General features: G+C 41.5%; 2 protein-coding genes across 4 annotated transcripts; both read right to left on the bottom strand.

The window, feature by feature from the left end:
- Positions 1-1111: 1111 nt before the first annotated feature.
- ltc4s (leukotriene C4 synthase) lies at positions 1112-4057 on the bottom strand. Of its 2 annotated transcripts, none has more exons than XM_046405870.1 (5): positions 3760-4057; positions 3192-3291; positions 2988-3058; positions 2819-2900; positions 1112-2367 (listed from the first exon to the last, which is right to left on the bottom strand). In XM_046405870.1, the coding sequence occupies exons 1-5, from the start codon at positions 3815-3817 to the stop codon at positions 2202-2204; spliced, it is 477 nt and encodes a 158-aa protein (XP_046261826.1). In that variant the 5' UTR covers positions 3818-4057; the 3' UTR covers positions 1112-2201. The 2 variants fall into 2 exon arrangements, with proteins under 2 accessions (XP_046261826.1, XP_046261827.1); XM_046405871.1 differs by having other exon boundaries at positions 1112-2346.
- Positions 4058-7074: 3017 nt separating this feature from the next.
- On the bottom strand, positions 7075-26401 carry maml1 (mastermind-like transcriptional coactivator 1). Of its 2 annotated transcripts, none has more exons than XM_046405868.1 (6): positions 25844-26401; positions 24589-25092; positions 16585-17952; positions 13260-13526; positions 12664-12793; positions 7075-9011 (listed from the first exon to the last, which is right to left on the bottom strand). In XM_046405868.1, the coding sequence occupies exons 2-6, from the start codon at positions 24916-24918 to the stop codon at positions 7975-7977; spliced, it is 3132 nt and encodes a 1043-aa protein (XP_046261824.1). In that variant the 5' UTR covers positions 24919-25092; positions 25844-26401; the 3' UTR covers positions 7075-7974. The 2 variants fall into 2 exon arrangements, with proteins under 2 accessions (XP_046261824.1, XP_046261825.1); XM_046405869.1 differs by having other exon boundaries at positions 24589-24886.
- Positions 26402-27067: the final 666 nt, after the last annotated feature.

Genomic DNA, 27067 nt, shown 5'->3' with positions numbered 1-27067 from the left:
ACTGTTGTCGGTCTGTCTGCCAGAGAGATGAGATGCTAAAAATACACACAAATACACATTCCACACATGAACTGACCCTTATGTGTGTGTGCGTGTGTGTGTTTATGATGGCATGGTTTCTTTGTGCGTTGTATGCAAACATGGGAGCATACAGTACATACCTTTGAGTGTGTGTGTGTTCATGTACTGTAGTTCTTAATATAAACTCAGGCTGAGCTGTTCTATAAACAGTGTTCAGTTCAGTGCGAGACAATCCAAACATTTTACCCACTATCCACCTCTGACTGTGCCCACGGTGAATGTTTTCACTCCAACACATCAAACAGGTAGTTGCTGAAATCTGCTAATATTCTGTCAAGAACTTAATGTACATATTGAAGGTTTATTCATTTCCAGTTCAGGTGGGCGGTGGTGGTGGTGATGTCACAGGGTCTGGGGGTACACATCTACATCACAACAGCAGGGTAATAAGAACAAGATTCACAGCGGCAGGGTGACTTATTCTTTACACCAACTGGACCTGATACAGGACCAGCACATTGTTCAGGTCTGCATCAGCTGTAGGTACAGTTCTAAAACACAATAACCCATACAAGCATAGTGTGCATCCCTACACTGCAGTGCAGTAAAAGTGCAGTATTTATCTCTGAAATGTAGTGGAATATAACATACCAGAAATACTCATTATATACTATATAATGAGTATACATGAATACTTTTATTTAAAAAAAAATAGTATCTTTAAAAACATGGTCACATTTTTATTGCACATGTGCCAGATATTTTAATCTTCCCAGAGAAGAAAAGTTTCTTTAAAGAAAAGTTGAATTACAGCTGCAGGTGACAGGTCACATTACTGAGAGAAAACAGAGTTCAGTGTGTCTGTCTGCTCTCCTCAGGCTGCTGGTCTGATGATCACAATTATCCTTCACATATGATCCTCTTTCATAGGTTTACATGTCAAAATGATGAAGGCAGTACTGAATGATACCTGAACAGAACAAACGCTGCAAACAATCTCAAATGAAACGTCTTCTAGACAGGAAAAAGACTCTCTTAATCACAACACTCACACTGTGGTAGCCAGAACAGAAACTGATCTGAAAACTGATTCTTCTGCATCAGAAAGTTTATTGTGACTTTATTTAAGCACTAAAAGCTCCTCACTGAGCTCAGAGATTTACAGGACTGAAAACCACAAAGAACAAACATCACAAACTTGTATGAAATCACATTAAATAGGAAAAATAATCATATTTACTCCAGCTTAAAATAATTCCTCAGCCTCCAGAGGGGCAGGAACTACTCAGATTTTTCCACTCAGTCACTCTATGACAAGTAAAAGTCCTGCATTTAAATCTTTTTACATTTCATTTTAAATGTTACAAAGGTATTAGCATCCAAATATACTTGAAGTACCAAAAGTAAAAGTATCATCGTGCAGACTGGCATATGTCAACATTATTTATTCTACTGAATTAAAATGACTGATTCATTAATGTGTTCATTACTTTAATGTTGAAGCTGGTAAATGTGATTTAACTGCTTTATCTGGTTGTGAATTTCCCGTTGGAGATCAATAAATTTCATCTTTATTCACAATATGACATCATAATTTATTTGTTGATTTTGTTTTTGTATTATTGAAACAAATACAGTGGAGTAAAAAGTACATTATTTCCCTCCAAACTGTAGCGGAGTACAGGTATAAAGTAGTAGAAAATATAAATACTCAAATAAAATGCAAAAGCCTCAAAAGCGTCCTTCAGTGCTGCGTTTATGAACACATTTTCAAATGAAGTGCTGCCACCTTGTGGTGACGCCTGATTTATTTATCGATTTAACAACATTAATGTGCGCTGTCCCCCGCTACGCTCTAAAGTGAGACGTGTATGAGGACACATCAACTGTCTGAAGCGACAGCTGGCATTTCCCTCCAATGCTAAAGTTTATTTAGAATAAGCTTCGCTGAACATTAAGGCTATTTGAAATCATACTATACCACGTAAGATTACTAGAGCGCTTTGATAATGGACTGTGGTAGTCGCATGTTTTTATGTCGTTTCGATAATGTTTTGAATAAAAACGTAAAATTTATGTAAAAGAGAACCAACCACAAAAATGTCAGCCAAAGGGACACACACGCATTATGAAACCACACAGAAGCTTTTAGAAACTTAAGACTGAGCAATCCTGTCGTCTCATTCCCTGTGATGAGGTTTCATATCGACCCAGTTGAGCGCCAACATTATTCTTCTGAGCAGATCCACGTCCAGGTAAACTCGGCAGAACGTGAGGACGATGCCGAAAGACGAGAACCCAATCAGAACCCAAAGAACCTGAGCGCTGAAATACAGAGGAGCCAGGCTGCAGAGACAGAGCACCAATCAATCACTTTGCATCCGCATGGGGAAATATGGCCCGAATTTCTTCAGACACGCTGCTCTCTTTACTGACCAAGCAGGCTACCTTATCACGGGTTCTGCTCAATGACCCCGACCACAACCTCGTTATCCTCGTCATGAGGAAAAGGTCACAGCTTCAAATCCAGTCAGAACCGGTTTCCAACAACAGGCACCTCGAGGTTTTATTCAGCGCCATTTATCACGCCATCACATCAACAGCCAGTGTTTTCCCGCCACGCTTAAAGGAACAGTTGACCTAAACTCACATTGTGCTTATGGAAAGTCAGGTGAAGTTCCCTGGATGTTTCCCTTTTTATAATTTTATTTATTTACTCCTACCTTTTAATTTTTAAAATCATAACTACAATGCAAACATTTAACTTAAGAGCCATAGACAGACAGGTGCTTCCTACCGTCCTTGTGCTGACTGTGAATATCCGCGAAAGTACAGGAAACGTCCGTACAAATAGAGCAGGCCGCAGACTGAAGACACACCTGCGACATACAAACATTTTACCGTGTGGATTACTCAGATTACAGACTGTGAGCGTCAGTGATTCTGTTATCTTGGCGTCTCATCACCTTGGTTGAAGAAGACTCCGGACGTCCACAGGACAGCGATGAAGATCGGGAAGTACTCGGAGCAGTTGGCCCTGAACTCACAGGAGGCACGTGGAGTCAGTGCGATCGCTCAGACATTAAAGCACACTCTATACCCTGCAAAAGACCCCCAACCCGGTCTGCATGTGTTGTACGGACAGAAAACTGAACCGAGGAAAGACTGACTGAGCTCTGAAGACCCTCTCAAACTCGGGTGGTCCGGCGGTGGCGGGTGGAGACACCGCATACATCCTCCTGGCGTAGATCACCTGTAGAGAGAAGTAGGCTGGACACACACACACACACACACCTTTATGTTGGTGATCTGATAAGCTCTGATATGAATCCAACTGCTCACGGTGTGGATTTCAACCCGATCTGATGTCATTCGGTCAGAGATCAGACTCTGCTGTACACTCTACTTTGCATAAAATGCAAAGTTGATTCATGAAAGGAACATGAAATCAAAGGTTACGTCGTTACCGGATACAATGGTAAAACAACTAAATATTAACAGCAAGAAGATTCAAAAGTTAAAAGCCAAAATCTACAAAATAAGAGCAACAGTTATTAACACTCTCCTCATCTCACTGCACATATGCACAACCAGAGATGTCTGACTGTACATTCACACTCACTTTCTATCACTTGTGTCAGAGTGAGGACGGCCTGGAAAACAACCACACATCAGCCATTTTTCAGCAAAATAAAACCACTTGAGTCCACCCTCGAGCTTCCCAGCATGCCCTTTTACCTTGCTCCAGGACGCCCAGTACGGTCACAGCGGCGAGGCCGACTGTCTCCTCCAGCATGTCTGCAGCGCCACAGGTGAGACCGAAACACACCTGCACACTGACACAGCGTCAGGCAGGTAACAGAGGGAAAGGGCACATCTGTGGGGGGGCTGGGCCAAAACACGCAACAAGTTACGTGTCAGTTTGGACTGTCACCTGACGACTAACCAACACTGCTATGTGGAAGCTGGTTGGATGTTTCTAGGTTTGTTCTTGAATCAGAATATCCATTAAAAATAGCTTCTGTAGTTAAAATATTTAGCTGCGTGAAATTCTTTTCAGGACATTCCCCGTTTCGTCTCAAATAACTGATGTGAAGACACACACACACCCACACACACACACACACACACACAGGCAACAAACTTGTTTCTAAAGAACTATATTTACATAATACTCTTGTTTTACAGAGAACCATATCAAAAGTATAAAATACTTACAAAAAATTCGCTGCAATATATAAAAATAACATCTATCTTCTCCATATCATTAAGAAAGGCATACAAACAAAAACAAAATATATTTATAGACATTTACAACAGTTAAACCCAGAAAATCCCAAGAGGCCGAGCCGCGCTGGGAGCTTAACAATCCTGCAGCGATTTGGATGAAAATGTGAAACCAGCCCCATGCAGTCGTTTACCAATAATAACATTACAAATAAAATACACAACATGTCTGCAAACACAAACATTTCTTAGAAGAATTCAAAAACAGTACAGTAGATAGAACAGCCAGGTCACAGTTCCACCTTCCAAACAGGAAGACCTGCATGGCAACAGGCTCGCCTCGAAGGCTGCACACACAGACCGAGACACACACTTCCAGGTTTGAAAAGACCGGACAGCAGACGAGGACATAGAGTGAGGACCGTTAAATTCAGTACATCTGCTGTTCAAACTTTACCGTCTCATATTTTTTAGCGAGAAACACGACCATATTCTGAATTTCAGATACAACTCAGCTGCTAAAATTCTGCGTTTCAAACTGTTATTACCAAGTTTTAGCTTCCTATAGATTTTCAATTAAATATGCATAATTGTAAGATTTGACACTTCAACAAAGCAGTGTTGACATTTTTGTCCGAATTCAGACTCCCAAGCAGGCACCTCCGCGCTGCATCGCGTCAGAGAGGGTCTGTGACGTGAAACCCCATGGTCAGGACTGAACCACTGACTGCACAGGCTGCAGTACAGGTGAAACCTCTCCACCTCAAAGTACAAGGAATATTTTGGCTTCAATTCTGTACAGTGGGAGGAAGTAGAGACGATCTGAACGCACACTGAGGAAACATCCAATTCTGTCCACAGTTTGCACATTCATAATTTAGTTGGAGATGCACCGCGTGGGAGTTGTGTTATTTTGTTTCAGGGCACATAGCTGACAACTTCTGTTTCCCAGTTACACTGAAACGCAGCATTACCACAACTGTCTGCTTATGAAACAGTGACTAAAACAAATTTCCTGTTGCTGGTCGACATTTACATTAAAGCTACAGGAGGACGTCAAGTCCTGAAAAATATCACGAGAACTCTGAAATACTAAGAAAAGAAGTAGAAACCGTGACCAGAGGTGTAGCATCACAAGAGTTTAATCATCTTTCTCCCTGTCTGTGTGCTTCAGTGTTCCTGCTGAGAGAACCTTTCATGGCATCGTGGAACCTTTCAGAAAACCTCTCACTCTGCTTAGTTTCAGATATTTACAGGTCAGTAAACAGCTGAGGTTTAACGTGCGTTCAATTGAAATGCAATAGAGGTGCAGCATGAAGCACGAATGACATGAATGAGCATGAACAGCTGTGAATTTCAGCCCCTCCTGTGTGCACGTGTTGCTGAGGAAGACTCTACGAAGTGCAAAATGAAACAGCCAAAGCAGTTCTCCGCTGATCTGATTTGTTTGTGTGAAGGTAAACAGAGAACAGCAGTGTAATTCAGTCTGGTGAATGTGACAAGAATAAGCTTCTTGATATTTAAAAATTTTGCAGATACTTCAGCAGTTTCACTAACACCTGCTGAAGTAAGTTTATTGCTGCGATCAACAGTTAGTTCTCAGTTCACCTCAACCCTCAGAAATTCAGCCGATCCTTTCAGAAAAGGCTTTTTAAAATAATAAAAATTAAACACTATCATTACTGTAGATCATTTCCATAAACAAAAAGAGGCTTTGTTGCAGATTTAAATATCTGACTTCCGGGCAGCGTGTGTTTCCACATTTCCCCTCAGTATGAAAATAACCTTGTTTGGATTTGGTTTAGCCACCATGTCTGCTAATTTCATCACAGTAACATAATGTGGTAAAGTAACACCACAGTAACCATGACAAAACTATAAAAAGCAAACATGATGTGAAAGTCTCTGCAAGTTGATTTCGATTCTGAAATCAAATCGTAACAAAACACAACAGGCTGCTTTGGAAAGTGGTCACAGTAATGAAAGTAAGCTGAAAAAACATTTTTAAAATCAAATCTAATATGTGTTAATTTTCTAACACTCTCAAGAGTGATCTCACTTCATCTCTGTTGAGGAAATCAGAAGAAACGCAAACAAAATTATATCGATAGAATCATGTTTGGGTTTTTGAAACTGCAACCGAGTGCTGCTGTTCTGTAGGTGGCGCTGTGGGGCAGGTTCAGTAGTAGACTTAAACACAATTTCTCTGCTCGGTCGTGAATAAACGCTGCAGTGTGACAGCATGTGTACATGCTGACCACACAGTCTGCAGGCGAAGCTCAGATTTACACACGTGGTAGAATAGACCTGAAACGTCCCATCTCACAACTGACACTTAAAGTCACACCACAGGTCTTTACTGTGGAAAAACAATTTAAATCCTAATCTTCCATTAAAATAAATTGATTTCGAAGCTTCTGAAAAAGAGTGAGAAAAAAAAAGGCTCAGTTCAGTTTAGGAAATGAAAAAAATCATAAACCTTTGGAAATATTGTTTTTGCTGGTGACTGAGGTCTGTTAGTCAACCGTCATAAATATTTTCTTTCTTTTAATTTTATTTTCTATTTTTCTTCGCTGTTCATAATTTATTGCTGGTTGTTGTTGGATAATGTGGTCATGTCTAAAAAAAAAATTATGTAAAAAATAAAAAAACATAAACGTGTCACCCAATTTGAACTAAAACCAGAACTTTCTGTCTGGTAATTTTGTCTGTTTCAAAAATGAATGTTTTTTTTTTTTTTAAAAAAAGGGGGAATCTATGTCATCACAGATTTCAATCTCATGATTCAATACAATTCCATAAATGCTGTATTTTCCATCACCATCATTTCTCAGTCCAGAATGTATTTTACACTACCAAAACGCAGTACCAGTAATCATGTGAGGTATAACTTTTGGTGTTCAAGCTCAAATGGACAAACGTTAAACTTGCAGGTGGGTGTCAGCTTGATGGCTCTAAAAACTGCTATTTTGCAGAGGAAGATCCTGTCACATGGATCTCCTGTATGTTAAACCACATACCCACACTGGAGAGTTACAGAGGGCTTTCATTTCTATTCTACCAGGTGTGTAATTCATGGTTAAACAGGAAGTTTTTGAGTGGAGCCTGGTTTTCTTCTCCTCAGGCAGGAGGATGAAACATATGAGGGCTCAACTCATCTGTTACTCAACTAGTTTTGTTTCTAACCACCGACACAGCTGTTGGATTTCAGCTGAGAGAGAAGGTTAAAATCTGCCTCGTCTTCGACTCTGCACACTGACTAGTGTGTGTACTGTCTGATGTGTTTCTAACCAAGAGGGATACCAAACTTCATGTTTCTCCATTAAGCTGCAATGGATTTGGCTGCTGGTTTCTCTTTCTGCGGCTGGGATGTATTCTGCGATGATGAAATCACAGTCCCATCATATTCAGGAAGGAAGCAGCTTGTCCACAGATCAGTATCTGAGGGAACATTTACCATTAACAACCTTCACTACTTTACCAGCTACTGAGATGTTCACAACTCAGAGGCTTCACCATCAGCTGGCTGCTGCCTGACAACTCGACCTCCTGTCTGGATCTTTTACTACACATCAGAACACTGTTTCTGTTGCTCTGAAAAAGAAACCTCTTTTTTTAAACATGGCTGCTGCAGAAAGTCATCAGTGATTAGTCTTTCAGGTACAGCAGTGGAGCCTCCCATCTGAGCAGGGTTCAGCTGCTCAAGGTGCAGACAGGTATCTCCGGTTAGTGGTGGCTGGCGAGCAGTTCATCCAGGTCAGCCATCCACTCCTGGGTGCTCTGACTCTTCAGCAAGGAATCCACAAGTTCGCTTTCCCCAGCAAAGCTCCCAGATGCCACATTGTATCCAAATGACACCTGCTGCTGTTGCTGATTAGCAGTCCTGCTCACGTGGTATCCTTGGTTACAATGTAGTCCCTGGCGGCCGTTGCCCTGCGGCTGTCCGAACGCCGCCAAGTCAGGCAGGACAGCTTGGTTATGATTGGCCTGTTGTTGAGTCTGCTGCTGACTGGCCATTGGCTGTCCAAGGCTTTGAGGGTTGGGCGGCACCCTCTGCTGTGCTGTTGCCATGTTTGTCGGCATCATCTGCTGCCCATGGTTCAGACCTCCCATTGGACGCCCGCCAGGATTTGCACCAAAGGGTGCAGCACCAGGAGGCATCTTGGGAATGCGAGGCTGCTGCTGCTGCATGTGGAAGGTGTTGGGGGGGTTGTTGAAGGCGTTGGGGGGCAGGCCAGCATTACTAGATGGCGGCTGGTTGGAAAGCTGCTGCTGCCAGGCAGCACTTGGAGTCCCCGGCATGTTGCTGCCCAGGTTAGCTCCCATACTGTTCTGCATGGAGCCCGGCATGCGGGCGGCGGCTGAAGCCAGCTGCTGCTGCTTCAAAATGGCAGCATTGGGCTGCGCCTTCAGGTGCTGCTGTTGAGCCAAAAGATTCTGTCTATAGGAGGCACTCGCGGGGCCCAGAGGCTGGCGCTGCAGGCCGGCCTGCTGGGGCGGGTGGACTGGGTGGTTGGGGTGAAGGTTCATGTTGTTGAAGAGCACCTGTTGCACGTCCATGCCGGCTCCGCCCCCTCCACCTCCGCATGAGGACATACCAATGTCAGCCTGACTCACCGCAGGTGGCGGAGCTACTCCACCGGTCGACACACCGCCTTGACCCATGTTCATACTCATCATGCCTTGGTTCTGAGGGAACATACGCTGGGATCCAGGGGCAGAGCCTCCCAAGGAGGCAACATTGGCCATTGCCTGAGGGGAAGCTGTGAAGAAAAAACACATTTGAAGAGCAGCCACACAAAACCGGAAGTTTTATTAATGGAAAGTAGCAATTAACTGTTACTTCCATTAACAATATTAAAATTATTTTCTTGTTTAACAGCTTTGTAAATAAAGTATTTTTTTAAAACCTAGTTTCCCCATTCTTAAAGTGACATTTTCAAATGTCAGACCAAGAGAAAGAAGGGAGTCTTGAATAATTAGCAATCAAATTAGCTGCTAATTAATCATTTAAGCTCAAGTGAGAAACATGATTAAACTGAGAATAATCTGATTTCATTAAAGGGATGGATTCAATTACAGATGACGTTCCAGATGAGTTCTTATTAATCCAGCTGTAGTGGAAGCTTTAAATATTTTCTGTTAGTACTAAACACAGAGAACAGTTTCATCATGTAGCTGTAAACTTCACATCAGACCAGCAGAAGTTTGAACTGCTGTCGGTTCATCAGAACAGTTCAGCCTGCTATTTACCTTTCAAATCAGCATCGTTTGCATTCACTAACAGACACACAGACAAACAGACAAATCTTTGTCCTTAACGTCACAACAGCAACAACCTGGTCCACCAGTATCCTGATGAAACAAATCTGAGAAACAGGTTGATTTTGAGCTAACAAACAGCAGCAATGTTGCGATAAAGGATGTCTGTGTAATTGCTGTTAAGCACTTTAAGTAGAGCCAATCAAATTTCGCTATACTCCAAATATAAAGACAATAAAGGTGTCTATTCTATTCTCTTCAGGTAACTACAGCTTGATCATTTTTAAACAGAAATGTTCCCAGAAACAACTGAAAAAAAAAAGATTTATTTGTGTTTGTGTTTGAAAATGATCTTCAAAATTAGTTTTCTTACCATTTATTTAATAGTTATTATTTAATATTTTTCTGTTTCATCAATTTTAAATTAAATAAAAACCTAAATCCTCAAAACCTCAGCTGTAAAAGCAAGCGATTTAAACTATTTTTATTTCCACAGAGAAATTCATTTGTTGATCTGATGGCTAAGCTGGTATCAAGCTTCATATTTGAGTTATTATTAACACAACTGTGTCCTTTTCTTTAGTGTCACAGAATATATTGCACTGACCTCAAAGCACACGATTACAATTTCAATCAACAATCACTGTTTTCTGAATCTTAATACATATTGCACCATGAAATTCAGTGAGATTTGACTGAGATGTTATTAGCTTTTGAGATCTCAAAAGGCAGGATGACCATTACTTTGAAAGGAAATTGACTACAGAAAGAACAAAAGCTAATGAAGAAGCTTTTGCATTATTCCATGGTATGACAATTAAATGCCAAAAATTTAAGGCTTGTCTAAATTTTAATGAAACAACCTGCACTCAAAAAATGAATCAGGTGGGCTGTGCACTTAAATTTATTTTTTTTCTTTCCGTTTACTCAAAATAAACATCTTTGTTAAGTCAACATATTGTTTTCTAATAATGATGATGTAATTGCATTACAAAATATTAATGTGTTCTTTAATTACAAAACATTTAATTTAATTAGTTAGGATTGAGATACTTCTTACATCCAGAAGGGCACAGTAGCATGATGCAACACCAGTTGCCATAAAACCCAAAAGAACAAGATTAGCTATTCAGACACATGAGCAAAGCACATGAGCTAAGTCTTCAAATTGTAAGTTAATATTTTGGGCGGTCAAGTTGCTGTTGGTCCTCAAATTAGAAATCAGGACAACATTTCTTTTTACCCACACACATTTTTGTATTATTTTCATTTTCAGCATAACAGTATTTTATGTTAGTAATGAGACATTCTCTGTATTTTTGGTGTGTTTGTACTTGTAGAGAGCCAGTGGATTTTGGACATGTTAAATAGCTAGCCTAATATTAGCTTCATGATTCGGTACACTTCGATCCCGCCATGCCAACCCTTAACAATGTTAACACTGTGAAAACCACTGTGTAAGTATCATTATACAACATAATATTTTTTCTGCCAGTCCGGGGAGGGGGGGGGGGGGGGGGGGGGGGGGGGGGGGGGGGGGGGGGGGGGAATCAACTGGCGACCTTCCGGTCACAAGCCACTTCTCCAACCTCTAGGCCACGGCTGCCCCAACTCTAAATTCACTCAATGAACATTACTCTTTGCACAACTGTTCACTGTCAGTTCTACAACTGAGTAACCAAAGAAAGTTCTGTTTTTACATGTCTGTGTTTGAAGATTTCATGTTCTAGTCTGTATTTAGATGTGAAATTTATTTTACGAGTGCCTGTCAGCAGTCTGAGTTGCTAAAGTTATTAAGGATACAAACTCATCTTCCTGCTGCCACTTCACATTAAAAGCCTTTTACCCGAGTCAGCAGAAAGCTTTAATTGTAAAGCATTTACAGGAAATAACACATGTTCACATACGAGTAAAAACTGTCGTACACTAACCATTCTGGCAATTTGTGGGCAAATGGCTGTAAGCTTGAGATAACGTGACCGCATCACATTCTGGTTCATGTCTTCCAATTAGAGGTGCCTGGTATTTGGACAATATGTTACATTTATAGTGGTTCTGAAGTGCTAGCCTAAAGCCGTGCAGGTGTTATTCCAAATTGAGTTGTCAGTAATTTTATTTTTTGAAACATTTATTAAATGACAAGCTTCATTCTCTTGTTCTTTGATTGTTCTTCCCAACATCTCCTAAAATGAATTTCATTACTTAACGGCTCCTGTTAACTTGTAGAATTTCAGATCCTGGAGCTGATAACCTTTATCTGCTCTCTCACTGATGTGGTGTAGGTAGCATTGCTCAACTTGCATGTGGTATGTTAACAGTCAGACTCTTCCCAAAGAAAACTGTTTTGCAAGTAACTAGGGGTGGGACTTTAATGCGTTAATTACAATTAATTAATTTATAAAAATTAACAAGTTAAAAAGATTAACGCATTTAATCGCAGTTTGCATTCCAAACAACGAAGAACGTTTGTCAGTGCACGATTTCCAGATACACCAACTACACTGATGCACACGTCATGGCACAGCTAACAGCTACTAAAATGGAGGAAAAACATTTCAAAAAAACTACCTGATGGAAGCCTTGATAAAAGCAAATTGTGCAAAAAAAGAGTTTGCATACCACCGAAGCACTTCAATTCTATGGTACCATCTAAATGCAAAGCATATTGCAACATGTTGCAGCGACCACAGAAACTGTTGGAGTTGTTAGCGCTAACAGTCCTGGTCCAAGAGAGAACAAGAGGTGTATGAGGTTTAAAAAAAAAAAGAAAAAAAAAAGGTGCTTTTGGGGCAAACATTGTTATGCGATTGTGTAAATCTGAATGAATTAATTACAAAGCCTCTAGTTAGATTAATTTTTTAAATCAAGTTCCACCCCTACAAGTTACGTTTCCTTGTTTTTTGAGGCAGATGGTCACATGAACATAATATCTTAACTTTATTACATCTTTAAATAGTGAAATTATTGTTACATTTCAGCTTTCTCGCACATACTGGATGATTTATAACAGTGACTATGTGCAGAATAAATCCATTATTCATCAACAAAACGTTGATGAATAATGAAGAACGTGTTTTTTGAAAAGTGCGTTTTCTTGTCTTCCTCACTGTGAGCGTCTCTGGGTCAGACAGATGCAACTTTTTGTTGTCCTACCTGGAAATTGGTTGACTGGCGGCTGGGGGAAAGGATTCTGACTGGCTGGTTGTCCTGGCTGGTCCTGGTACTGCGGGGGAGGTCTGGTCAGGTGCCTCTGCAGCTGCTGGTCCTGCTGCCGTTTTTTCTCCTGCAAGGACACAAACAAACACACCATCAGACTTAAGAGCCTCGGGAAATGGTCCATTATCATGATCCATTATGATGATCTGATATTTAGCATTTTTCTGATTATCTCATTGGTTGTGTAAGAGCCTATCAACACTGAACAATCTGAATATGCTTAGTACTTTAAGTTAGCATATAAATATAGAAAGAAAAAATATGATATTTGCCTGGAAGTGTCTTGTAGCACAAAACTGAAAAACCCAAGTCAAGTACATCAAACTTGTACTTAGGAGGTAATTATAATTGGTAGTAGTTATTTTCAGTAAAACTCCAGTTTTCACATCACATCAGCTGTACCTCAGTGTGCCTTCTGTGGTCACACAGCTCCCTCTAGTGTTTAAAATGAAACATATCTGCAGGTTATTCTGCTGCAAGTGTGAACATTAAACACCACATTCCACCACACAGGCTTACTATGTTAAAATTACCTGTTCAGCCATGAGCTGCTGTCTTTGTATGTACTGCTGCTGCTGCTTCTGTTTCTGCTGTTCCAGGATCTGCTGTTGATGCTGCTGCTGCTGTTGTTTAAGCACCGCTGCCACTGCTGCCTGACTGCTAATGTATGCAGCATTACTGTGGTTACCGGCCATGGCGTTTGTCCCTGGCTGGGCCGTCATGCCATTGTTTCCAGGTGTGGATGCCATAGAGTTGTTTGGGACTGGGCCGTGTGGAGGAGCAGGGTAGGTGTTCTGATCCTAATAGAAACACAAATTAGAAATATGCAGTCATGGTTGATTCCACCAGGGAGAGCAGTACCTGGAGAGAGGTGGCTCAATCAGTGATGCTTATTTAAGCATGTCAATGTTGTGAAAATGCACAAAGGATTTATTTTAACTGCAGTTTGAGCTGAAATGCTCAACAGTGTCCCTATAGGCTGCCACATTCATTACAGCCACAATAAGAATCAGAGCCAACAACATGCTGACAATTCAACTAAAACTGTACAGTTTGTCCTGAAGATGGCACCAGAGGAAAAGTCAATGGTGTAAATAAGAGTTTACTGAATTTACAGTGAACGTACAAGTACTTCAAAACCGTACTGAGGTATAGCACTTGAGTAAATTCACTGAATTACTTTCCACCACTGCTGATCATATTGTATGGAGGCGTAACAAGGTAAAAACTAAAGTTTGTATAAAGTCTTAGTTTGTGTTTCATCGTCAGAGCTCACTGAGGATAACATGTAAAGTGCTGCAGGAACAGAGCGTCCTGTCTGCACACAGGAAAAATACAATCAGGAGCAGCTATATTTAAATACTGAGAGAGAGAATATGAAAGGCTGCTTTGTCACTGCTTCACTTCACCCCCCTGTGTGAGCCTTAGCAACCAGCTGCTTTACCAACACACACACTCACAATCAGTAGATGTTAAAGCGTGAGGCCCAGGCTGGTCTGAAAGCAGAGCAGCTGAACAAAAGGCCTCCCTGCTGCAGCCCAACTTCACCACAGACACTGCTCTGTACTGGTCTTCATCTGCACCTGTTGGACTAAACCCAGTACAACAAGCCCCAGGCCAGTTTGACATTGACATTTACTGATCATGTCTGGGTAACAGACATCGATTCCTAATGACTCCACCATCAGGATACAGTTTTAACTAACAGCAAAAACATACAAATCTAAAAGCAAAACTGATATGAAATTGGTCAAGATCCCCGGGCTTTCTCCTCTAGCGCCCCCTTGGGACGAACATTTTTTTCTGCAAGCGCTCCAAGAGAAGCTCAATCATCAGTATGCTCCTTGTATTCTTGCTTTTAACACAACTGAAATGTCTCATGTCTCTTATTTCAAGTGCTTCCACAGCTTTCACTTCAAATCTTTCAACTTCTACATGAAGTGACTCCTGAACTAGTTCTTATACAACTGACAGTTAAAATGCCTTTGAACGGTTGTCTGTGTTTAAAAACTTTGACCACCATTTCAACCTGAACTTCTTAGATTACATTACACATTTAAAATTTTCTAGGAAGAGCTATAAATAACAATTGACTGCAAATGAGCTGCACACCCAACTTTATTGCGTATATGTTACCTTTTCGCCTACTTAACAAAAGCAGGTGCGACAGATTTATATAATTTTAATTTTGTATACTTATTCATCAGGGCTGAGGTAATTGATCAAATTTCTGAAGCCTCTTGTTAACCTTTTCTCTACTTAGTTTCCAGACTGTTGTCAGGAAGCTGGGGAGATTTTCCTCCTAGGTTGAAGCTAACTTCTGCTGCTCGCCCTCGCTTCACCACTCACTCCTTACATACTGATCTATTTCTTAATGGAACCACACTACTTTGATAACACTATATTCTCAACTATGGAGAATGGCTGATCGTACAGGGTCATGAATTCCATAATTTTCCTCCTAACTGCTTTGGTCTTTTCACTGCTCATACCAAGAACAATGGGTGGGACACTGAGCTCTGGCTAGCTTTAGAGTTAGTCTCTTTTTGTTTCAAGTGTCTGATTAAGGCTAGGTTTCTGGCAGTGAGTTTTTGACTGGTGAAAGAGGACCAAGGTGGATTGGTGTCTGGGGGTGTGGGGGACTAAACAGTATGATTTCTGGTTTTGAATTGTTGAGTTGAAGAAAGTTTTGGGCCATCCATCAGTTTACATAACTGAGACAGTCGGTGGCAGCAGCTAGGCTTCTTGGGCCACTGGGTCTCAAGAGAAGGTATATCTGTGTGTTGTCCGCGTAGCAGCGAAAAGAGACATTGTGTCTCTGAATAATTTAGCCAAGTGGGAGCATATAAATAAAGAATAAAATCTGACCTAAAATTGCCTTCATGGGATGTTGTGTATTCACCTATGGTGACTGCAAAAGTTCTGTCCAGAAGATGAGAGCACATAATCCATACTATATTTGCAAAAACCAAAATAAAATTTGGACGTTTATCCAGAAATAGGTATAAACAATAATTTTAGCTCCATTCACTCCCGTTCTTTGAGGACTATATTTAAAGTGCCCCCAGGTGAATTGCAGCCAACTTTCAGTACAGTGGGTTGGGAGTGGACAGGGTGTCCGTAGAAGGGCTGTGGATATGAAAGACTGTTTGAATGCTGAAAAACAGCTGATTCCGGTCCCTGGCCAATCAATCTGTGCATCTCTACTTCACTAACAAATCTGTTTCTCTTTCTTTAGGTACAGAGTTTTCTGAAGTAGCTGCTGCTGATTCTCTCATTCTTCAAACACGATCATACATGAGCCCACTACAGCTGTGTGGGAGTGAAGAAAAAATAATTGGGTTTCTTAATTAGATACCTTCCGAATCCCACTATTTATGAAATTTACCATTGATATTAACCACCAAAATAAGCCAGAAAGTCTGTTCTATATTCGATTGACTGGCGACCAGTCCAGGGTGAACCCCCCCTCTCGCCCGTAGTCAGCTGGGATAGGCTCCAGCTCCCCCGTCACCCTGACGGATAAGCGGTATAGAAAATGGATGGATGGATGTTTTCTTTAGATTACCTACATTTATTTTCTCTTTCTATACTACTTTATAATAAAACTACAAATTAATAAATTATATTTTTAGCCAGTAGAAAAACAAACTTTTTTTTTTTTTTTTCACAAATCAGTAAAAAAAATTTTGCCTGAGTAGTGTGTGAGATTTCCAATCAATCTGCTAAGCTGTTGTGGTCTCTGAGATCCAGATACTTTCAGGGCACACAAAGAAGGCAGAGGAAGAATCTTCACAGATACAAATATTATATATAAAATATTATAGTTATTTGTGTGGCAGCGCGTGTGTTTCTTACCTGAGTGTGTGGTATGTGCTGGCGGAAGTTCATGCTGTTCTTTTGTTTGATCTGCTGCTGTCTGAGCAGTGTCAGTAGGGCTGCCTTGTTCTGGGTCTGGGTGTTGGGGGGCCGCGGTGGTCCGGGCCCTGCCTCAAAGTGCGACAGAGGTTTGGTGTTATTGTAATTCAGCATGTTGGCCGAGGCCTGAGCCCCTGGTGCTGGTGGGTGGCTGAGGGGAGGTCCTGATGGTGAATGGCCCAGCATGTTTTGGTGTCCAGTGGGCCCTGGCATGTAGCCCCCAGTCCCAGCCTTGGGAGAGACTTTGTTGGGCTGACCAGGCATCAGCAGCTGCTTCTGGGCATTGGGGTTGAAGTCCTGGGGGTACAAAGAAGGGCTTGTGGGCTTGTCCATACCGAATGCACCCCCTAGTGGACTCTGAGAGGTGTTGGCCATCTGGGGCCAAGGTGGGGGGTGGGCATGGGGCCCCTGATTATGGAACTTGGCCCCTGGCTGTGGCTGCTTGTGTTGCATCTGACCATGGAGGTGTTGAGCTCTCTGCTGCTGGGCAGCCAGCTGCTGGAGCTGCTGGGCAGGGGATAAGTCTTTGGGCACCGTGGGCCCTGGAGGGAGAAGGTGGTTGGGGGGAGGCTGAAGCTGCCTGGACGGAGGAGCTGGCTGGGATGGGGTTAGAGCTGGGGAAGAGGCAGAGGAGGAGGCAACGGGAGAGCTGGTGGGGTGAGGAGGAGGCCCAGAGGAGGTGGACCTGACATGGGGGGAGTCAGTGCGACAGTCCTGCTCGAAAGCCACTGAGGCCGGGGAGAACTCCGACTTAATGCTGACCAGATCTGGAGGGAGCAGACACTGGGATGACTGGCCTCCTCCACCACCTGCTGCTGCTCCACCTCCCACAGCCCCAGCACCACCTGAAGTCGGAGGTAGCTCCAGAGGGTCTTTGCGTTCCTCGAAGCCATCATTGAGAATGTCCTGGATATCCTCATAAGCCACAGAGTTCAGCTCCTCCATCAGCTCTGTCCACTCCTGCTCGTTCAGGTTCAGGTTCAGGTCAGGGAAGAGGCTGCTGCTTCCTCCTCCCGATGGCGGCATTATGGGCAGGATATCATCAGGCTCCTGTTTCATCTCCTTCCGATGGAAGTCTGAACCCGACTCTCTGCTGCCGTCCGTCGACTCGCCGGTTGGCCCATGGGTGCCATTGGAGTTCAGCGAGTCGTTGATTCCCAGCTTGGAGTCCAGCGGAGAGCCATTGGTGGTGCCATTGTCCAGACAAGCCTTCTTGTTGGGGGGGAAACCATCGCTGAAACCGTTGACCTGATCTCTGCTTAGCGGAGAACTAGCACTCTCCAACTTCCTCTTCACCGTCTCCTGCAGCTGGAGGAAGAAAAAGAACCATAAGAACTAAGAGCAGCAACCAAATCTTTTGTCATCACAATACCACAAACACTGTAGGATACAAAGGATCAAACACCAACCAAGAGAATTTTGATTTCAAAGCTGCACAGCAGGTTTTCCAGCTGCAGGGGGCACTGCAGCTGAATGGACAGCATTATGAGAGTTGAAGTCACCAGTGGTTCCAGTTAAAAGCTGTGTGGCTTGTGAGCTGTTGCCATTAATAGAATCAGCTGCAGGCAAGCTTACATAATGCAGATGACAAAGGGCTTCCTCAGAGCAGTCAGCAGATCACATTTGTCCACTGTGCGGGCAGCACGACCCACCGCATCTGATGGGAACATTCAGAACTACTTCCACCGAAACTGTATCAGCTGATCCTCACATGGTTTCACTGAGAGATCATCAAAAAGTATCAACACCTGCACACTCAGTGATGATGACTGAACAAATGAATACAGGTGAAGCTCTGATGTTTACATTCAACTGTCTGCCATAATTCTGATAATCCATCAATCATTTAAGGAGAAAATCACCAGCTTCTCAAATGTGAACATATTCTGTATTTTTTAGTAACTGGGTGTAGGTAAAATTCCAGACCCTTGATGCCTCATCATCACACCTAATTCATCACCATAATTGCAATTGTGAGAATTACAAACAAAATTTGCTCATACCCACAGCAAACAATGTCTATTGTCACTTTATTTTCACAGGTGTTCGTATTAATTTTGATTTTATGTTCTGATCCTAATTATTTAACTCTTGCTAATTCTGCTGCCAAGAGACGAACAAATTCATAAAAGGAAAAATCAAACATTTGCAAACATCCATCCACATTAAGGTGACTGGAAACAGACTGAGGGTGGGGAGAGTTGCGATAAAGAAGCACTGTGATGGACAGAGACCACACTGTGTCTGCCTGAGGAAAACGCTCATTTAAGCTTCTTAAACCTGAGATACTGGTCTAACTGACTGTCTGGCTCCTCCTGTCCCTTACTGAGAGTGAAGCAAGTGGCGATGTGGGTGGGGAGGGTGATGCTCAGTGACTGCAGACAGCTTCACCTGTCAGTGCTGGACATCAGCACTAACCAGGTCACTTGCAAGCTTTTACAAAACAATATCACAAAGAACATTCTGCATTTACAGGGGAGGATGAGAGAACATCTCTCCCTACAAAATCTAAATATTACACATTACAATCAAAGAGTCAAATAAACACTTCTAAATATCTCCATTCCTGGCTCTCACTTTGCCACATGTCAAAACTGATGTCAGCAGCCTGATACATAAAAAAAAAATCATAGAAAAAAAAAAATAACCAGAGAAGAATGTACATTTTAAGTTAACTGAGCAGACAAAGTTATACTGTTAAATACAGTCACATTTCCCAACACTGTATATTAATTAGGGCTTATTTTTAACAGCAACATCATCATCTGACATCACAACATCCATATGACAAACATTACATACTGCAGACAGCAGCTCTTTCTGCATCTCTACATTATTTGCAATTAATAATCCATGACAGCAAAAACAGAAATGTACATGAAGTACACGAGATGTTCAGCTGTGAAGATGAGGGAGGACCAGCCACCTTCATTATTCCAAAACTTATCATCATAAAAATATACAAAGTATTTCTCAGTTGGAAAGTCTTTCATGAATTTCTTTTGATAATTTCAAGCTAATTATGCAAGCTATAATTTATGAGCAATTGTTTTTTTTTTATTATTAATGGCTGACGTGCCCTTGAGCAAGGCATCTTACCGCCTAACTTCTCTCCGGGCATCTGACAAGGCAGTCCACTGCTCCTGCATGTGTGTTCACTGCATGTGTATTCAGTCAAGGATGGGTTAAATTCAGAGGAAAAATTCAGTGTAAGTAAAAATATACTGCCAATAAAGGTGATTCTTCTTCTTCAATGCTCTTGGGTAGCCAAGCTGTAATCATTTAGTTTCCTCAGTATTGTTACAGCATCTTCAGGAAAGCTTTCTGACCTCCAGTAAGTGACTGAGGAATCCAATCACAGCTCTGCAGAGGTGACTTAGTTCAGCCTGCTGTCAACAGAGTGAGGCGTTTCCTATGTTAGTATTCAGAACAAATGCAAACGTAGACACAGTGATGAGTCAGCTGTGAGGGGGCGGTGGGGGGTTTCTGATCAAACTGAGTCACCTTTCAGGACTGCAGTCAGTGTTAGTCTGTCCCTGTTGAGAGCAGATTCACACCGAGAAACAAACAGACTAAAGCAGACACAGAGGACTACTCCCAGCCAGTCTGACTGCTCATATCAGTAATACTCCACGAAAAAAGTGTGACAAACCAACGTGGTGTCTCGTGTAAGCTTCCAAAACAGCTTCAGTGCTCTTTTTCATGAATCTTCCAAGTTTCTGAATACTGCAAGATTTTTCCTCAACATATTTCCTTATTTTCTTGTTTTGCTGAACTACTTGAACTCTACAAGAACTTCCTCCATGCGCATTAGAGTCTTAAAACTCCACCACACAGTATGGCTCAGCTCGACCCACACTTGGAACCAGGTGCTTTTTCTCTTTTCTCTGCTTTTTTTTAATAAGATAAGCCTTTATTAGTCCTGCACTGGGGAAATTCACGTTCATTCACAACACCCCCTCAATGGAGGCGGGATGCTGAGGTCATAACAACACCGCGTGAAGCTGCCATGACATCACTGTCAATGAGATGCAAACAGGAACAACTGAGGATATCTCAGAGAGGGAGTTTCTCATTGAAAAGGACACTTAGACCCTCCTCTGTGGCCATCAGAACCTTATACAGGACCTCTTTAAACTGCTTAATGATAACTAAAGGGTCATAAAGAACTCTAGAACCCTAGAACTTCCACAGAGATCACCAGAACAACCCAAAGAGCCCAGAAAAACTCCTCAGTGACCATCACACTATCTTGAATTATCCATAACATCCTCAACAGACATTTCTCTGATTATGTATTTTTGCAACCATGAAATAATGATTTGGGCAGCTGGTTTGTATGTCTCACTGCTCACCAGATGTTGACTGGTATGCAGTTTTGTTGTTTGTTAACTGAAAAGACTATGAAGAAGATTTTTCTTTGTCATAGTCAGGTATTTCACTGTGGAGTCAGATCTACAAAAACAACCTGGCAACACGAGGGAGACATAAATCATAAAAACATGAAAACAGCACAAATATAGATAGCCTAATGTAGTTTTAAGCAAGCATCTAATTCTAAAACAACCCCTAAACATTTAAAAAACTTAAATTTCTCTCTGAAGGACAGTTTCACAGACTTAGGTCTTAAAATTTTCTTCGTAAGATCTGTGCTTTTACAACAGGTGAGTACAGTCATAATGTAGATCTGCAACTTGTTTGGTATCTTCGGCTGCAGTTTTAAATTTGATCATTCCCACCACCAGCAGTCTCACCTGCTGTGAGCTATCAGATGAACTTTGGACTCTTACATACATCCCTCCTTTGTTTTCTAACAGCTCAAACTCTGGTAACAACACACACACACACACACACCTGTTCTCGGTCTAACTGGCCACGAAGACATTAACAGTCCGTAATACAGTGGAGAAGTAAATATTAACAAATTGACAAATGACTAACTGGCACACTTGCTGTTTTCAGGGGAGATTTTATACCTTTACCTCAATACATTAATGCGACATCTGAGGTTACATCTACTTTACTCACATTGGAAACAATAACTGCTCTTAAAACATGATGCCTTGCTAAAGCTTTGCCATATAAACTTGATATATCTGTATTGAAGAGTTTGACATTTAAAATAAAGAATTCTGTGTCAATACATGAACATACTGGTGTGCATATGGCCTCATGTGCACAAATGAAAAATCTATTGCGAGTCCAGCTTCATTTACATGTGGAGTTACAACCAATGAATGAATCTGCTACCGTTTTATCTATAAATTGTTGATTTTTTTCCTTTAACTGACTAATTGTTAAATACATTACAATTTCTCAGATTAAACAGCCTGAACAGCCATTAGAAAAGCCAAAGTGAATTAGTCTAAATTAGTTGATTATAAAAGCCACAAATTGTAACACTGGAATCTGATGTTTGATGTTTTCCTCACGTAGGTCTCACTAATTCACTGATAACAATGGTAAATAAAAAAGCGAAAGCGGTTAAAAGGTGAGGCTCTAGAGCTAGTAGAGATTTGGTGTCTTGCTCACTTACTCAAGGTCACTTAAGCAGAATGAAGGCACTGAAGCTAACCAATTTGTGTGTGTTAAATCAACCACAACCAAAACCACAACCAGGGCTGAAGGGAAAGGCAAAGATATGACCAGAAAGCCACAAAAAAACACTTCCTCTGCCAATCACTGAAGCCACACTTATGTGCACCTATGAGGAGCGTCATCATGCCCATAGTGTATGACTGTCTTCACTGGTCCCCAGAGGCTGCAGCTGAAAAAACAATTTTTTCCAAGCTGTACTTTACAAACATCATTTCTTGTTGGCATTTATCGAACGCGACACATTTTGCGCTCATTTTTGTCAGGCACAAAGTCACAGAACAAAGGCCTGTCTAGTAGCTGGCAAACAAGCAAGACACATTTGCTGCGTTCCATGTACTTGTAAGTCGTAACTCCAGACATCACATCCCTTAAAAACACAACACAAGACAGTTCATTTGTAAAGTTATTCAGACGTTGTTGTTATAGCAACATTGACCGGTTTCATGCCTAACAAGACCATAGCCATATGCCCATACGCAGCAGTAAGACAGTATTGTGTATACATCTTACTAAACTGGACGCAAAAAAGACAAAAGTGCCACAAACATGCAAAACCACAGCTTTTATTTACAGTCGATGCTCTGGGTAGCCATCTTGGCTTGTGAACTCAGGGTCCTCTGAGGTCGACCGAGTTGATGAGTTGGAATTCCAACTTCAGGTGGCATTCCATTTGTCACTTCCGGCTTCGCTAGGTGGAAAACAACTCAGAAACGACTTACAAGTACAAAAGGACTGCCTGGCTTAGCAAGACAGACGGACTGAAGGGAGATGCACTGCAAGCTTAGCACATCAACATCATAACATCTTGTTATGTGCCTATATCAAACTTAGAGAGAACACAGTTTACCTGATTGCCATTCCCACAATTCGGAGCGGGGCACTTTGCTTAGTGAACAAGGAGTCGATAAGTTGAAAAAATACACACTACAAAAAATCAACTATTTTTCCTGGTGGTGGGTGCTAACTTCAAATTCCGACACACACAACACAGCTGTGCTTTATCTGAGTGAAGAGGATCAGCACTTCAGCACAGATGTAACGATCGATCAGAATGATTAGCTATGATTAAAGGAAAAAAAAAACCAAACAAAAAACAAAAAACACAAAAGCTGTCTCTTTTGGTGGCTGGCTCAGTGAAATACAACTGACAGTAGCCAGACAAGATTTGTGCCAAATATCTGATGTTTAGACATGTCACACTGTGGGTCTGATATGTGTGTGATGAGTATTCAGGCATTCCTGACCTGGTTATATCAATTTCAGTGGAAATGATTTGGGCATGCATGCTTGCTAAGTGGTATTTCAGGCCTGTACTTCACATAAGAAATGTTTAACAGTTGCAAGAGCTCATTATTTTATCTTACAGCTCAGTCACACCACAAGATTCTTGATCATTAAATAAATATTCAGATATATTTAGGATTACTGTCGTACCAAAAACACGTAAGATTTGCTTTGATTACTGACAGTCTCTGTATAAATGTAAAGTGGCATAACTGCGGTTCATACTTTTCATGTCTTTAATGAACGTGCTGGCCAATGCCTGTTCAACCTACTAAATGGAAAGTATGGAATTTCTGTTGCTAGAGGGTCTCTCAATTCAAACAAAAACCAAAAGACAGAGTTTGATGACATTTTAAAATGTCTTGGGATCATGGAAGTTATTGTCTTTATTGTTAAACAACAATAAAGACCATAGCTGGTGAAGATATATCTGAAAATCTATTTACAAGTGAGCAATGCAAACAATAGTAAACAAAGTGGCTTCAAAGCTAGTTTGTGGACTTCCTTCATCACTGTCTGATGTAACAGCTGGTGTTTTATGTAGTATACACTATATATGTATATATTTATATATGTGTGTGTGTATATACACATACACATAGATGACATATTTTGTCATATATCAGATCCACATATACTGGGCCACAATAGATGTTGCCTCTGGGAAAGATGGGACGCTCACTTTTTTAATGTGGAAATGTTACATATTATGTCTTTGAAATCTAATACCAAATCTATTTCTATTTAGTTTGCTCCTGCATAAAAGAACAAAACAGGGTCCTTAGACCCTAAATTCGAGTAAGGGAAAAAAACCTTCAAATTACCCACTACTTATGTCTTGATATATATAGCACAACACAAAATCACCATGATTATTAAGAGAAACATTTTGTGATAGTAATGTGCAGTGATTCAGACCATTACTGCAAAATCGATAAAGCAATCTGAATTCCACATGTAAAGGCCACATATTCAGACAGCCACTCTGAGCATTGCCTAAAGCTGTCATTCTCACATACGACAGCAGCCTGTCTGTACAATCTGTATTCAGCGCTCACTCACCGCTATCAGGGTGCTGTTCCGGCTCTGCTCCGCTGTAGTCACTCCGCTCTCCCCGTGCTCCGCACTGCCGCCGCCGCTGCCCGGTCCTCTCTGGCTGGCCTGGTCGCCACTGGGCGGGGGCTGCCGGTGCTTGTTGGACCGCTTGGCTTTGGCCTGCAGGCACCGCTGATGCAGGGCGAAGGTCTGTTGCCTCTCCAGCTCCAGTCTCTCCAGCGTCGCATTCTCGTAGCGGGTCTCGCAGTTGTTGTGATGCTGTCGGAAGAGCTCGATCCTCCGGCGTAGCCTCTCCATCACCGCGCTGTGTCGCGGTGTAACAAAATCCGCCATCATCAATTAAGACTTGTAGTAAACTCCCGTCTCAGGTTTCGTCCATAAAATGCTGAAACTGGCTCTTTTCACTCTGGGCGTCTATATAACCCCCCTCACCCTTTACAAAGACTCCTGTGCTGGCTCCATGGAGGCGACCTTTGTCTTGCTAATGGTCTTCAGTCACAGTGGCATTCACTGCCGAAGAGGAAAATTAAGGTTTTTGGGTGCAATACCATACAGCCTCCTGATTTAGTCATTTAAACCCAAGTTTATGCTAAGAACTTCATTACATACAACAGCTCATTTAACTTGCTGTGTAAAGCAGAGCTAACGTTACTGGAGTCTTGCTAGAGCCACATTCCGTCTGTGTTAAACCCCGAATCAAAAACACAAACCTCTGACTTGTCCTAGAGATACGAAAACAAACCGACGCCGGCTTCTTTTGTTGTACGAACACTGTATAATTTACGCTATATTTCAATCAATTGGACAGTGTGTCCTCTGGCTATCAAACCAACTCCGGTTGAGCTGAGTTAAGTTAGCACATTCCTCCACTCAAAATCAAAGTTGGAGCGTCGAAAATTCCTTATAAAATTATCTGGGCTGCCATTAAAATTAGGTTGTTTAAGAGGTAGCTCGCGTTAACTTTTGATTTCACTTACAATTATTTGTTAACAATAATCTTATACTGTACGAGAGCATCACAGCGGGTCTCCAACTTGTCTAAAACTTTATTTTGCTTAAGTATTAGTAGTTAGCTTGGTTAGCGGGACAAGAGCTAGCTGGTTAGCGCTGGCTAACAACTTGGCTTCTTCACAAACTTGGCAGCAGTTACACAGTTAATACATACGTCACTCTATCTAATACTGTAGTTTAATGGACTATAATTGCAAATTTCAAGACTTTCAAGACAACTGAAGTTTGGTTAGGTTTTAAATTCACTTACTGTGAAAGTCTTGCTGTCCGCTCTTCCTACAGCATCTGTCTAGCAAACAGCTGATCCTCCTCCTCCTTGTAGCCGTTAGCCGCTAACTGCTAACTACGTTTTGAGTAGACGGGCTAACGATAGTTCGACTAGCAGGCTGGTAACCTAGCTAGATGGCTAGCCTTAAACATTTCAATAAAGCATCATACTTTATTTCTCCCAACGTGCCGGCACGGATGAGCCCCCGGGCCGAGCCCGAGTCGGGATGAGTAAGGTTTTAGAGCGGAGAACAGATTCGTCAGTAAAAACGGACTAACTCTATCTCTCTGTGCTGTTTCTATTGTTTTCCAGCGGACAGGTAGGTCTACGCCGCCATCTTGGAAACTTTCTCTTTTTTTTCCCCATCAGCGACAAGAGGAATGTCCCTGCTCCCGCCTCACTTATGATTGACAGCAGAGAAAACCAATTAAGTGTGGATATTCGATAAAAAAAGGTGAACCGACAGCCATGTCCACCAGAGAGTCATGAAATATCAGTAATAAACAATGAGTATTTTGACAAAGAAATGTTTTCCATTGTTGATGATCAAATTGCAAAATCGTCAGTTATTACGGAGGCGTAATGAGTATTCACGATCAGTAAAAGCTAAGTCCCACCCATTTCCGCATTCACTTGTGTTTCAGTTGTATGAGTGTTTTTAATGGTTTATATGATATGATGCTCTTGCGGAAGAGTTGATCCATGACTCTCAGACTTTCTGGCCCTACTATAAATTACACGGGAAGTTCTAAGTTAAGGTAAAAAACAAACAAACAAAAAAAAAAAAACACACTAGATGTTCATAAATTAGAAATATGAAAATACTCTTCAAGCTAAAATTGTGAGCTACTTGGACAAAAAATGTATACTTTTACAACATTATGAAATATAAAGTCAAAATTATGAACATCTACGACAAAATAATGTTAAGCTATGTCAAAAATACTGATACAACAGAGTGGAAAAGATAACACTTAAGCCATAACAAAAAGAACAGAAAAAAAGTACCTCAACTATTTACACTAACACTTTTCTGGTATATATAAATCTGCACCTGTAATGTGGGTAGTGTTATTTTATATTTTATATTTAACATCTGTATTTCTGTCATTCTGTTCAGAATCAGAATCAGAATTCCTTTATTTATCCCTGAAGGGAAATTCTTGTTCTTACAGACATTGTACATGCAGTATTCCTGACCAAGAA

Source organism: Scatophagus argus, chromosome 12 (genome assembly GCF_020382885.2).
Source record: "Scatophagus argus isolate fScaArg1 chromosome 12, fScaArg1.pri, whole genome shotgun sequence".
In the NCBI taxonomy this organism is placed as follows: Eukaryota; Metazoa; Chordata; class Actinopteri; family Scatophagidae; genus Scatophagus; species Scatophagus argus.
The sequence above is the reverse complement of the archived record's forward strand: the minus strand, read 5'-3'. Positions and strand labels throughout refer to the sequence as shown.

Excerpts from the sequence above, each read along its gene's own strand:
- ltc4s (XM_046405870.1), bottom strand. The coding sequence starts at position 3,817 with ATGCTGGAGGAGACAGTCGGCCTCGCCGCTGTGACCGTACTGGGCGTC. Across the intron at positions 3,292-3,759 it reads ACTGGGCGTCCTGGAGCAAG|CCTACTTCTCTCTACAGGTG; the intron begins GTAAAAGGGCAT and ends GTGTGTGTCCAG. Across the intron at positions 2,901-2,987 it reads CGGAGTCTTCTTCAACCAAG|GTGTGTCTTCAGTCTGCGGC; the intron begins GTGATGAGACGC and ends TGTATGTCGCAG.
- maml1 (XM_046405868.1), bottom strand. The coding sequence starts at position 24,918 with ATGATGGCGGATTTTGTTACACCGCGACACAGCGCGGTGATGGAGAGG. Across the intron at positions 17,953-24,588 it reads GGAACAGCACCCTGATAGCG|CTGCAGGAGACGGTGAAGAG; the intron begins GTGAGTGAGCGC and ends TTCTTCCTCCAG. Across the intron at positions 9,012-12,663 it reads GCCAGTCAACCAATTTCCAG|CTTCCCCTCAGGCAATGGCC; the intron begins GTAGGACAACAA and ends TTTTCTTCACAG.